The sequence below is a fragment of the Rhea americana genome, unplaced genomic scaffold (assembly GCF_003343005.1).
Source record: "Rhea americana isolate MKP2758 unplaced genomic scaffold, rheAme1 scaffold_226, whole genome shotgun sequence".
NCBI classification, from domain to species: domain Eukaryota; kingdom Metazoa; phylum Chordata; class Aves; order Rheiformes; family Rheidae; genus Rhea; species Rhea americana.
In genome coordinates, this window is record NW_028186342.1 from 1,424,643 (window position 1) to 1,436,726 (window position 12,084).

Genomic DNA, 12,084 nt, shown 5'->3' on the forward strand with positions numbered 1-12,084 from the left:
CAGCCGCTCCTCCAGCGCCGCCACGTTGCTCTGCAGCGTCTCCAGCGCCCAGTCTTCGTCGTCGTCGCCGTCGCCCCGCTCACCGGCCCCACCGGGCTGCCGCAGCAGCAGCTCCAGCGCCTCCACCACCCGCTCCACCTCCACGCCCGCCGCCATGTCGCCGTGCGCCGGCGGCGCGCCCGCCGCCATCTTGGGGGCCGCCGCCGCGGGGAGGAGCGCGGCCGCCGCCATCTTGGGAGGGGCGACGCCGCAGGGTGGAGCGCGGCCGCGCCCGCCGCCATCTTGTGGGCTGGCGTGTGAGGAGGAGCGCGGCCGCCGCCATCTTGGGGTGTGCGCGGCGGGTGCGCGCCGCCATTTTGGGAGGGTCGGGCACCGCCTGCGCCGGGCCTGCGGCGCCATCTTGGGCCGCGGGCTGACCGGATCCGCCCGCCTCCCCACGCAGGCCGTGGCTGCTCGCTCCTCGTCCTTCACAGCCTGGGGTGCCCTCAGAGCTCGCTGGGCTCTCTGTCCGCCGGCCGGTGTGTGCTGTGGGTCCTACCGCAGTGCCGGTGCRGGCAGGCCACCCTCTCCCCTCCACCTTGCCTGTGCACAGCACTGCCGCACCCCGGGCCTGGTGTCCCCCGCGCCGCTAGCAGCAGTGTCTGCCCGCTCCAGGTTTGGGGTTCTGCGCTCCGCAGCAGGGTGCGCTTGGGGCATGGCTGTCCCCTAACCAGCCCAGCCAGGCCTGTCCTGCCCGTCGGGGTGGCTTGTGGTGTGGGTGTCTCTAATCCCACTGGTCATGGGTGCCAGCAGTAGCAACCCCACCAGACAGTGCAGTATTTCAGGAAAAATCYCTGGCTATCAGTGTTTCTTCCTGCAGACGGAGGTGAGGAGCAACATGCCTGTGCAGACTGGAGCCATTGCTACCAAATCTCAGTGGCAGCAGATCAGGCTGYAGTGTCTGGGGAAGGTTCAGCCACCAGGGACATGGGGCTCCTCCACACCAGGGCTTGTGTGGGCTGTTCAGCCAGTATCCAGCAAAAGCTAGCGACTTTGAGAAAGGAGAAGCCAGCAGTGTTGTCAGTGAAAGGACAGCCTGAGCAGCAAGCGGTATCCCACTCAGCATGTGGGGGAGGTGGGCAAGGTGGGAGCTACAGCCTGCAGTTAGAGCCGTGGCCCAGACACTGATTTAGGGATAGATGATGTGGGCATTGCAAAGCTTGTACATTATCACCTTGCATGTCTAGCACTGTCACCAGGATGGTTGCAAACCCTTTGCCTACTTTCTAGGCTGCGGCATGTCGAAAAGCATGCAGCGGGTCATGTAATTCAGAGGTTGTATTTCCTTACAAGGTAAAGCTGCTAAAGGGAGGTCGGAGCAATCACCAGGTTGGGCAAACATCAGTGAGCTGCCTCTTACTCACTGGCTTGCCGCTGCTGTTTTGCCTGCGTGGGTCAGCAGGGCAGGGCACCGTGCCAGTCACTGAGCACACAGGGTGCAGCCACCACGATAAGACACTGTGCYGCAAGCCCTGTTTCTCAGGCAATCTTCTGCACCTTCTTCCTGGGAGGATTCGGGAGCAAGCTRAAACCATTCCCAGGCTATTTGCTCCATCCCAGTGTCTTCACATTCCCTGGTGCTGAGAACACACGTGCCTGGGCATTGCTCTGTTGCYCTCCCACCCACCTGCGTGGCTGGATGAGCCCTTTGCTCTTGCTGGTGGAGGCTACGGTGAGGGAGAGTTGTTAGACCACAGCCTCTCTACGGCTCCAGAGCACAGACAGGTGTGGTGACACTAACAGAGCCCAGCACACAAGAAAAGGGCTTTTGGTTTTCTTAAAACAATTTATTCTTTCAATTTTGTATAAAAACATGATCAAATTAACACTAGACTGTTGCTGGTCTCCTAATCCACATCACCTCCCTTTACCATAATAAAAAGTACAAAATATGATGACAGCTAAACATACAGTTTAAAATCGAAGTAAAGCCACTGGATTTTCCAAAGCACCTTTCATCAACCGCACAATTACATGTTCCACGACACAGAAGGAAATATCTTAATCAGGTATACAGAAAAATAGAAATCTGCCTGTAACTCCCATATCAAATATAATTCTCTGTCATGCATCCTGTAACAAGAATGGCACATCATTAGGCTGCGCATTTAGGACCACCTCTCCCCGCTGCGGCACACGCATGAGCAGTTTCACACAAAGGCACAATGTCCGGCTGCGCTGGGACCATCACGTTTCCCTGGCGAGCATCCCGGCAGGCCGCTCATGGCAGGTCACCAGCACGGTGGCAATTTTGGGACCTGAAATGGGGGCTGGGAGCCCCACGGAGCAGGAGGGCTGGTGTGGCCCATGGTCCGGCCACTGCAGCAGAAGGGAAATATGTAAAACAACGCGGAGAGGAACTTTCTGTGCATGGGGTGAGGCCACGTCTTCTACGCCCAAGCTGAGAAGGTGATGGGCTGGTGTCAGGGCAGGTCCCAAAGGAAAGCCGGGTGCAACCATAGTTTTTGTGGCTCAGTRTGGCCAAGCGCGTCCCTCAGCTGGACACCCTGGGCCACCATGGGGACCACCATGGAGACCACTGCAGGACCACTGTGGGGACCACCAGGGCAGGAAGCAGCAGCTGGAAGTGGCTAGGCCCCCCTCCAGCCCTGCTAACCCACCRCCCTGAGCTGAAGGAGGGGGACAGAGATGACAGGTCCAAGGGGGTCCAAGGAGATTTTGGTTGCCCGCCCCACAGCTGGGGCAGGGCAGGCATGCTGGCCTAAATCTGGGGGTCTGAAATGACATGAGCTGTGGYGGCCACCTGGGTTGGGGGCGGCAGGGGGCTCTAGTCGTCCTCCTCGCCGCCGCCGTAGAGGTCCGCCAGCTTCTTGAAGCGGTTGCCCCAGTCGTGGAGGTAGTCGTAGTCCTGGTCGCGGTCGGAGGCGGAGGAGTTGAGGGAGCTGAGCGAGGTGGCCTCCGAGCCGCTGCCCTCGTAGTCGAACACCAGCAGGGAGTCGTAGGGGGGGGCCGTGGGGTCCGTGTCGGCCGCCTTCAGGTTCTGGGGGCAGAGAGGGGCGGCGTGAGCAGGAGGAGCGACGCGGGCACGGGGGGACGCGGGCACGGGGCTCACCTCGTCGATGAAGTTGCCGATCTCGTCGGGGTTGGCGGGCCGGGGCCGGTACTGGGGTGCTGCCATCAGCGGGGGGGCCACGTCGTTGCGGATGACCTCGGGGCGGGCGTCCAGCCCCCGGTGCAGCTGGCTCAGGTCATAGTCCTGTGCGGGGACAGGGCAGGGGGACACGAGGGGATGGTGGGCCACCAGCGGGACCTCTCTAGGTAGGGGAGGCTGGAGCCACCACCCCCGGGTGGGCAGGGAGCCAGGGGGATGAACAGATCCATGGGGACCTTGAGCATCCCAAACAYCCATCATGGCTGTGGCAAAGGGAGCCACGGGGCACAGCCCGCACCGCGCCCGACCCACCTGGTCCTCCTCACCACCGCCTTCCTCGTCGTAGTGGTACACGTTGTCCCGCATGTCGTCCTCGGGCGGCAGCAGCGGCTCCTTCACCACCTTCCTCCTCTTGGCGAAGAGCAAGAGCAGCAGCAGCAGGACTGCGGGGAGCAGGACAGCGGCGTCAGGGCGGCCCCATCCCCMCCCCCCCCCGGCCATCCCCCGCTGCCCCATACTCACTCAGCAGCGCCAAGATGCCCCCCAGGATGCCCAGGATGGCAGGGACGCCCAGCCCTTCAATTGGCATCGCCCGCCACTCGCAGTTCTTGGCTGCCCCCTCGCACTCGCACACCTGGGCTTTGACCAAGGTCACCTGTGCCTTGCCCTGGCCATCCGTCAGCTTCAGGAAGATGTTGTACTCCCCCGGCTCCAGCTCCTTCACCAGGTTGAGGACCAACAGATCTGAAGCAGGAGAAAATGGGCTAGGAGCCAGGCCTGGGGTCTCAGGGCGGGGGACACCCTCGGCGCCGAGCTCCCTGGGATACCCATCTGGTTCTCACTCTTCCAGCTGGGACCTGCCCTTGCTCGGCACGTCCCCGTGGCACCTACCTTGGCCGGCCACGCTGACAGTCCAGTTGGAGCTGGAGCCATGCTCCAGCACTGCCTGGAAGGGGTAGGTGTTGGGGGGCAGGTCCTTATCTACGATGGTCAGTGTCTGCTGCTCGGGCCGCCGGTTGCAGATGTCGAAGAAGCGGGGCTCTGGCGTGGGCCCGTTGTCGTTGACGTCCTGCAGCACGAGGAGCAGCGTCCCCGTGCCGGTGGCATCCGGTGCCCCTGCAGAGCGCAGGCTTCAGCGGGGCGCCTGGGCAAAACGGCGGCGCCGGGGGCGTCCGGGAGCCCCCGCACCCAGCGGGACGTGCCCTGCRGCGCGGGGGAGGGCGCGCGCCTTACCGCTGTCCACGGCCAGCACGATAGCCTTGTAGGTGCTGTTCAGGGTGTGCGCCGACTCCCGGTCCAGCGCCCGGGCAGCGCTGACGATGCCGTTCTCAGGGTCGATGGCCAGCCACCCTGCGGGGTCGCTGCCCATCCGGTACCTGGGGCGAGCGTAGGGGTGATGAGGGGGGCTCAGCCCCACCGCGCCCCCTCCAGCAGCCAGCAGCTGGCCCATGGGCACCTGCACTGCTCCAGTGCCGGGCCCGCAGTCCTGCACGCTGGGGTGCCTTGGCTTTCCCCCAGCCTGGGAAGAGCGTGATCCCCAGCTGGTGCACAGGGTCCCCACACTCACGTGATTTTCTGTCTCTGATCCTTGTCTGGGTCCTGGGCTGTGTAGGATGTAACCTCCTGCCCCACAGGCAAATCTTCCGACACCTCCACCCTCTTGACAGGGGGCATGAAGATGGGGGCTTCGTTCACGTCTCTGACTATCACCAAGACGCTGGCCGTGGAGGTGGGGAGGGACACAGTCAATGGGACTTCATTCTCCACCCCCACCACGAGTTCATATCGGTTCTTCATCTCATAATCCAGGCCCTGGGTGAAACGGGAGAAAAGCACCGGTGTTACCCCAGATCCCACGGAGACGACATCCATCTCCAGGCAGCCAGGTGGCGGCACGACCCACCTTGGCAGTTCTGAGGATGCCATCGTTGGTTTTGGGGTCGGTAGTGATGCTGAAATCGTTGTCCTGGTCCCCACTCTTGATGTGGTAGACGGCTCGCCAGGCAGGGGAGCCCTGCATGTCCAGGTCCTTCACCTTCAGACGGGCCACCACCACCCCTACCTTGTTCTCCTCCACTGTCCCCTCGTACTGCAAGAGGGGAGACAGGCCTGGTCACCTGTGTGGTCCCAGCTGCCGCAGCAGTAGGGTTTGTTCCCTGGTGACCCAAGGACYCAGGTGCCCTGTAGTCCCTGCAGGAGCCAGTGTGAGTAGGGGGGCAGGTACCATGGTGGGGTCAAAGATGGGAGTGTTGTCGTTGGCATCGGTGACTTCAATGATGGCCGTAGCTGTGGTGGTCAGGCCCTTGCCCTCCTGGTCCGCTGCCTGGATGATCAGTGTGTAGTTGGGAGTGCTCTGCAAGYCGAAATCATCATGGTTAAAGCAGGGATGGGTCCAGCCTGTCCCCACAGACCCCTCTCTGGGCMAGTCTCTGTCTGCTTGTCCACCCTTCTCTGGCCATGGCTGTCCCCACTGGCATGCTTTCCAGCATCCCCTGGCTGGGGTTCCCCTGCAACATCCCCAGTGCAGACTCCTGCTGGGCTTGGGGCCCTAGACATCCCCAAAGCAGGAGATGGTGACACAGCAACAGTGTGTCCCCAAAYTGACCATACCCAGTGCTCCAATGTCCCCCAGCTCCCTGCAGCAAACCCCACTGCCTTGCCAGGTACGCYGTACAGAGCCACCACGCAGGCCTGTCGGCCACAGTGTGGAGCCTACCTCTCTGTCCAGCCCCGTGGCGATAACGCTGATAACACCCTTCACCGGGTCGATGGTGAACATCTGGTGTGGTGGATCCTGGCTGAGGATGGAGTAGTTGATGATACCGTTGTCCACATTCACCCCATCGTCCGCATCCGTTGCGTTCACCGTCATCACGGAAGTACCTGGGTGGAGGGACAAGCAGAAGAGGTTTCACCTGCGGGGCAAATCCTGCTGGCATCTGCTTGGCTGCAACTCACGTCTCCATGTGTCCTGCCCAGCTGGGCTGCAGGGCCCCACATCTCACCAGTCCCCACCGTGCAGCCCACATACCCGGCTTTGCGCCCTCCTCAATGTAGCCGATGAAGACCTGCTTGGTGAACACAGGCCGGTTGTCGTTCTGGTCGGTCACTGTGATGATGATCTCCATGGGGTCCTCCACGGGCTGCCCGCTGGCCGACACAGCGTGGGAGAAGAGCTGCAAGGCGCGTGGTCAGAGCCGGGACCGGGACCCGGGGCCGGGTCCCGCCCCAACCCTGGCACCCGACTCACGATGTATCTGTCGATCTCCTCCCTGTCCAGCGGYTTYGTCACCTCCAGCCACCCCGTCTCCCGCTCGATGGTGAAGACGCCCACGGGGGGAGTGTCCGCCCCCTGCCCCGTGATGCTGTAGAAAACCTTGGTCTCCTTGTCCTTGTTGGATTTGATCTGTCGGCGAGGCGGAGGGGACGGTTAGAGGGACTCCCTGCTCCGAGATGGTGCTCCAGGTGGAGCGGCCAACGCCGGGGAGGTGCCTCCAGAGACGCGGTGTCCTCGGAGGCGCGCTCAGCCTTGCTGGACAGCCAGGGGGGAGCAGGGGCACCCTCGGCCCCGCACCACGTCCAGCACAGCAGTCCCTGGAGACCCGGTGCTCTGTGCAGGGACAAGGCACCGCATACCTGCACCAGCTTCTTGGGGAAGGGTCCCCGCTCGTTCTCCGGGCAGTTGATGGGGGGGATGACCCAGTCCCTCTTCTGCCTCCGGAGGCCGCGGCCAGGCTCGGGGAAGGCCAGCGCGTCGGGTGCCGCGTGCTGCAGGGAGAGGAGCTCGTCCCGGGGCCGCGGCGGGCGTGGGCGGGCAGAGCGCCCGGAGGCGCCCGCGGCGCCTTGCCGCGCCGTTTGCGCGCTCCTCCCGGCACGGGGCAGGGCGAGGGGCGCCCCGGGAGCGGGGCCGGCGCGGCGCTTTACCGGCGGGCGCTGGTGCTGCTCGTGCCGCCTCCGCCTGCCGAGGGTGACCCGGGCCGAGTGCTTCCCGCCCGCCGCGTCCCAGGCGTGGACGGAGAACGTGATTTCACGTCCGTGGAGCTGCAGGGGCCGTTTCGCCAAGACGAAGCCGTCTCCGCGCACNCGCCGCTGACCTCGGCGGCCCAGCTGTGCGCCGAGCCGTGGGCCAGCTCGGCGCGGAAGGGCGCCGCGTTGGGGGGCAGGTCCGGGTCCACCACGGCGAGGAGCTGCGGCTGGGGCCGGCGGTTGCAGAGCACGATGGCGCGGGGCTCGGGCACGGGGCCGTGGTCGTTGACGTCGAGCAGGGTGAGCAGCAGCGTGCCGGTGCCCGTGGCCGGCGGCGTGCCTGCGGGGAGCGGGGAGCCGTGCTGCAGCGGGCAAGGAGCCGCCAGACCCCCCCTCCCCGTGCCGAACCGGGACGCGGGCGCTCACCATCGTCCACGGCCAGCAGCACGGCRGCATAGGTGCCGTTCCCGGCCAAGGGGGACTCGCGGTCAAGCGGGGCGTGCGCCGTGACCAGCCCGCTCTCCTGGTGCACCGCCAGCCAGCCCGCCGGGTCGCTCGCCAGCAGGTACCTGCGTGGGGACGGGGTGCCGTGGGGGGACGGCAGCGGCGGCAGTGGTGGGGCCGCGCCGCCCTCGCCCCCCGCCCGGCGCTCACCTGATCTTCTGGGCCTGCGCGCGGTCGGGGTCCCGGGCCGTGCAGGCGGCGATGGGGTGCCCCAGCGGCACGTCCTCGGGCACCCGGGCCGCCCGCACCGGCGGCTCGAAGGCGGGCGCCTCGTTGACGTCCTCCACGCTGACCGTCACCGTGGCGGTGGCCACGGGCAGCTTCACGGCCAAGGGCGCCTCGTTGGCCACCGCCACGTGCAGCACGAACTGCCGCGTGGCCTCGTAGTCCAGACCCTGGCGGAGGGGACCGGCCGTCGGCACCCGGCGCCGGCGGCTGTGGGGGCCAAGCGCCTGGCGCCGACACGCACCTTGGCGGTCCTGAGGACACCCTCGTTGCTGGCGGGGTCCGTGGTGATGACGAAGGTGCCTCCCTCGTTGCCGCGCACGATGGAGTAGACGGCGTGCCACGCCGGTGTGCCCAGCTCGTCCAGGTCCGTCACGGCCAGCCGGGCCACCTCCCGCCTGGCCTCGTTCTCCGGCACGGCCGCTGCGTACTGCGGGGGCGGGCAGCGGTAAGAGCCCGGGCACCGCCGCCCCGGCCCGTGCCCCTTGCACCGGCCTGTCCCGCACCTGGAGCGGCCGTCTGGCATGGGGGCACATCTGCAGCGTGCACGAGGCTGACGCACCCCCTGCACCCGTGCACGAGGCTGACGCACCCCCTGCACGAGGCTGACGCACCCCCACCCTTGCACCCGTGCACGAGGCCGGTGCCCTGGTCCACGTTACCATTTTGGGGTCGAACTCAGGGGCGTTGTCATTGACATCGGTGATCTCAATGACGGCCAGCGCCGTGGTGGTCAACCCGTCGCCGTCGAGGTCGGCCGCCTGCACAGTCAGCGCATACTCCCGCACACGCTGCAAAGGACGGACACGCAGACAGACAGACACCGTCAGCCCCGTGGTGGCCGGCGTGGCGCGCGGAGCCCCGCGCCGCCCCCAGCACCCACCTCACGGTCCAGCCCGCTGGCGATGACGCTGATGGTGCCCGTGGCCCTGTTGATGGTGAACATCTGCCAGTGGGGCTCCCGCGGCTCCTGGCCGAGGATGGAGTAGGCGATGACGCCGTTGTAGGTCTCCACGGCATCGTCGGCGTCCGTGGCGTTCACGTACATCACGGGGGTGCCTGGCGGGATGTGGCACCCTCGCCAGGGGCACGGGCACCCAGGTCCCCCGGTGGGACGGTCCCGGGGTGCCCGGCCCCTACCTGGCAACGCGCCCTCCGGCACCGAGCCCCTGAACACCTCCTGGGCGAACCGGGGCTTGTTGTCGTTCTGGTCCGTCACCGTCACTATGATCTCCATGGGCTCCTCCACGGGCCGCCCGTTCTGGGACACGGCGTGGGAGAAGAGCTGCGGGGACGCAGCGGTGAGCGGCCCCGCGGCGCCGGCCGGCGCGGCGCCGCCTCCCCCCCCCCGGCCGCCACCTACGCGGTACTTGTCTATGTGCTCCCGGTCCAGCGGCTGCGTCACCTTCATCCAGCCCGTCTCCTTCTCGATGGTGAAGACGCCCTCGGGGGGGGTGTCCGCCCCCTGCCCCGTGATGCTGTAGAAGATCTTTGTCTCTCTGTCTCGGTTCGATTTGATCTGGAGGGAGATGCAGCCTCGATGCGAGGGGGATGGGCACAGCCGGCATCTCCCTGCCCTGGATGCACAGACCCACCCCGAAGCTCGAGACCCCCTGCCCGGGCAGATGCCCTCTGTACCTGAACCAGCCTTTTGGGAAATGAGCCCCTCTCGTTTTCGGGAACCTTGATGGGAGGGATCACCCAGTCCCTCTTCTGTCTCCTCAGAGGGGAGCGGGGCCCGTCGGGGAGCGGCGGCCCGTCGGCCCGGGGTCCCGCACCGGCCTCCTGCGGGGAGGGAGAGCCCGGGTGAGGTCTGGGCACATGGGGCATCCATGCGGGGGGGGGGTCCCGGACACCGGGAGCGATACCTGTGGGCAGCACCCAGGGAGCGGGGTGGAGAGGGGCCGGCCGGCGGCATCCCCGGCGGACGTCCCGCTCGCCCTGTGCGGCTCCCCGGGGCGTCCCGCCACCACCGTCCCGGCCACCGGCGCCCCGAAGCCGAAGTGCTCCGTCCCCCGCTGCGGCGGCCGGTCTCCGAAGCTCCCTGCAAGGTGGCAGGGGTCAGGGCCGGCCGGGCGCTCCGCAGCCGGCCCCCAGTGGGCACGAGCAGCTGGGGAGGGGCCCGGAGAGCCGGGGGCGATGGATGAGCTGCTAGCCCAGCCCGGGCCTGCCCCGGACGCCCGAGTCCTGGGGGGGGGGGGGAGATGAGCCCGGCCGGCACTGCGGGGACACCTGCCCCAAGCCCCAGTGGGACGTCCCGGCCCCCAAACCACGGTGGTAAGCGGGAAGCACAGACCCCCAAACGCAACTTTGCGCTGGCCGCTGGGCAAACGGCATCACCCCGGGGCCTCCGGCCGGGGAAGGGGCGCAGCGGTCCCCCGCACCACCCGCTCGCCCAGCCCACGGCGCCTCGGGCCACGTCCTCGCGGCTCCCACGCGCTCCCGGCTGAGCCCTCGTGATCCGGATTAGAGCCGGCCGCGGCTGAAGCCAATTGCCGGGGCGGGATCCAGCCCCCCGGCATGGTCGAGCCCTGGCAGCAGCTTTGTTTTGCAGATGACGGGAATTCCCAGCCGTGCCCCACCGCGTCCCACTGCCGCCATTGCGCATCGCGCCCTGGGGCTGGGGGGTCCCGCCGCCGCCCCCCGGCTCCCCGCTGCCCCCCGCTCCCCTGCAGCCGCCGCGCTGCGCGATTAGCGGCGATAAACCGGCTCTGCCGGCAGCCGCCCAGGGGGCTGCCGGGCCGGCGCCAAGCTGGGGAAGGGAGGGAGCCCGGCGGCCGCGGGTGGCTCCGGCGGGGCGCAGGGCTGGGACGCGGGGAGGCCGTGCGCCCCGGGATGCGCCCGGCCCCGGCTCTGGCGGCCCCAGGGCAGAGCCGAGGGCCCCCCCCCCGATCACGGTGCCGCGGCTGGCACCGGCGGGGCCGGAGGGGCTCCAGCCGCCACGAGCACGCGGGGCCCCGCTGCGGGGCGACCCCAGCGCACTGCGCTGCAGCCACATGCTCAGCCCCGGCCCCCAGCCCCGCGTGGGGCCCACCGACCGCCCCGGCGCTTCGCTCCCGCGGGCTCGGCGAGCTGCAGCGGTGCTCAACGTCCGAGGCCGGCTGAGGCCAGGCCTCTCCCGACAGCACGCGAGGCCGAGTGCTTTCAGCGCTCCGCGGCCATTCGGCGAGCGCTGGCTCCCAGCCCGGCGCCCCGGCAGCCTGGTCCCGGGGGAGCCTGTTGGTGGGCAGCCCGCGTCACCTCGCTGCGCCCCAGGGCCCCGACGACGGAGCCAGGTGAGCCCCCCCCGTCCCCACGCTTGCAGTGGGGTTTGCAGCTGGACCGGACGTTGCTGCAGCCGGCGGAGCCGGGTGCCGCCGCTGCTCCTGCGGACGGCAGCCCCGGGGCAGCCAGGGCGCCCGTCTCCATCGCTGGCACAGTGCGGGCACCCGCGGGCCTGGCGGCTCCTAGCCGCACACTGCTCAATCCGGGCGCCCCAGGGCCCCATGCCAGGCTGGACCGGAGGCTGCTGGTGCCAGGATGAGCCGGCACCGGAGCTACAAATCGCAGGCTGGGCTGGATGACTTGGCCTTGGGGCCACCATCTGGGGGGCACGTCTGGTCCCAGAGCCCGGAGGGAGCCGGCTTCATGGCACCGCCCCATGGCCCAGGGAGCACAGCTGGCCCCGCAGCCCAGAGGGGACTAGCCCCACAGCACAACCCCACAGCCTGGGGGGCACAGCCTGCCCCACACTCCAGGGGGGGCAAGCCCCCATGGCACAGCCCCATGGCACAGGGGGCACAGCCAGCCCTGCACCCCAGAGAGGGACAGCTCCACAGCACAAGGGGCACAAGAGCCTAGAGGGGACTCACCCCACAGCCCAGTCCTATAACACGAGGGGGCACAGCCAGCCCCCCAGCCCCCCCCCCCAAGTCCAGGGTGGGGCAGAGCCACTACACCCCATGGCCGGTGCCAGCCACAATCCGGTGAGGGCAGAGCCTGCCCCGCAGCGCATCCCCCCAACCCAGGGGGCACAGGCAGCCCCACAGCCCGCGGCGCACGGCCAGCCCCAACCCGCGGAGGGGCCGCCCAGGACCCGGACTCGGACCCGGACCGGACCCCCGGGCCCCCGCTGCGGGGCGAGGCGGCCGCGCTTACCTCGGCGCAGGTGGGCGGCGAGCCCCGGGCAGCCCCCGGGGGCAGCGGTGAGCGCGGCCGGCAGCAGCAGGAGCGGCAGGAGCGGGCCGAGCCCCCCGCCG

At 68.0% G+C, this 12,084-nt stretch overlaps 3 protein-coding genes across 3 annotated transcripts in view; all 3 read right to left on the minus strand.

Annotated features, from left to right (window-relative positions):
* The window catches only part of TANGO6 (transport and golgi organization 6 homolog), a 38,124-nt gene extending 37,893 nt beyond the window's left edge, over positions 1 to 231 (minus strand). Inside the window, exon 1 of the mRNA XM_085305754.1 lies at positions 5 to 231. Coding sequence (XP_085161880.1) covers positions 5 to 231 — 227 coding nt within the window. The remainder of the gene's footprint in view (positions 1 to 4) is intronic.
* A 1,574-nt stretch (positions 232 to 1,805) lies between these two features.
* Positions 1,806 to 7,231, minus strand: LOC146595447 (cadherin-1-like; the record flags this gene model as incomplete). The annotated part of the gene is made up of 14 exons (XM_085305736.1): positions 1,806 to 3,040; positions 3,113 to 3,256; positions 3,464 to 3,594; positions 3,674 to 3,895; positions 4,043 to 4,267; positions 4,385 to 4,527; positions 4,719 to 4,963; positions 5,055 to 5,240; positions 5,376 to 5,504; positions 5,868 to 6,034; positions 6,183 to 6,327; positions 6,402 to 6,557; positions 6,788 to 6,919; positions 7,076 to 7,231. Coding segments are annotated over 14 exons (2,394 nt in total), but the record flags the coding sequence as incomplete, so codon positions are not given.
* Positions 7,232 to 7,233: 2 nt separating this feature from the next.
* On the minus strand, positions 7,234 to 12,077 carry LOC146595448 (B-cadherin-like; the record flags this gene model as incomplete). The annotated part of the gene is made up of 11 exons (XM_085305755.1): positions 7,234 to 7,457; positions 7,544 to 7,686; positions 7,772 to 8,016; positions 8,091 to 8,276; positions 8,509 to 8,637; positions 8,730 to 8,905; positions 8,987 to 9,131; positions 9,210 to 9,365; positions 9,485 to 9,631; positions 9,715 to 9,890; positions 11,984 to 12,077. Coding segments are annotated over 11 exons (1,821 nt in total), but the record flags the coding sequence as incomplete, so codon positions are not given.
* Positions 12,078 to 12,084: the final 7 nt, after the last annotated feature.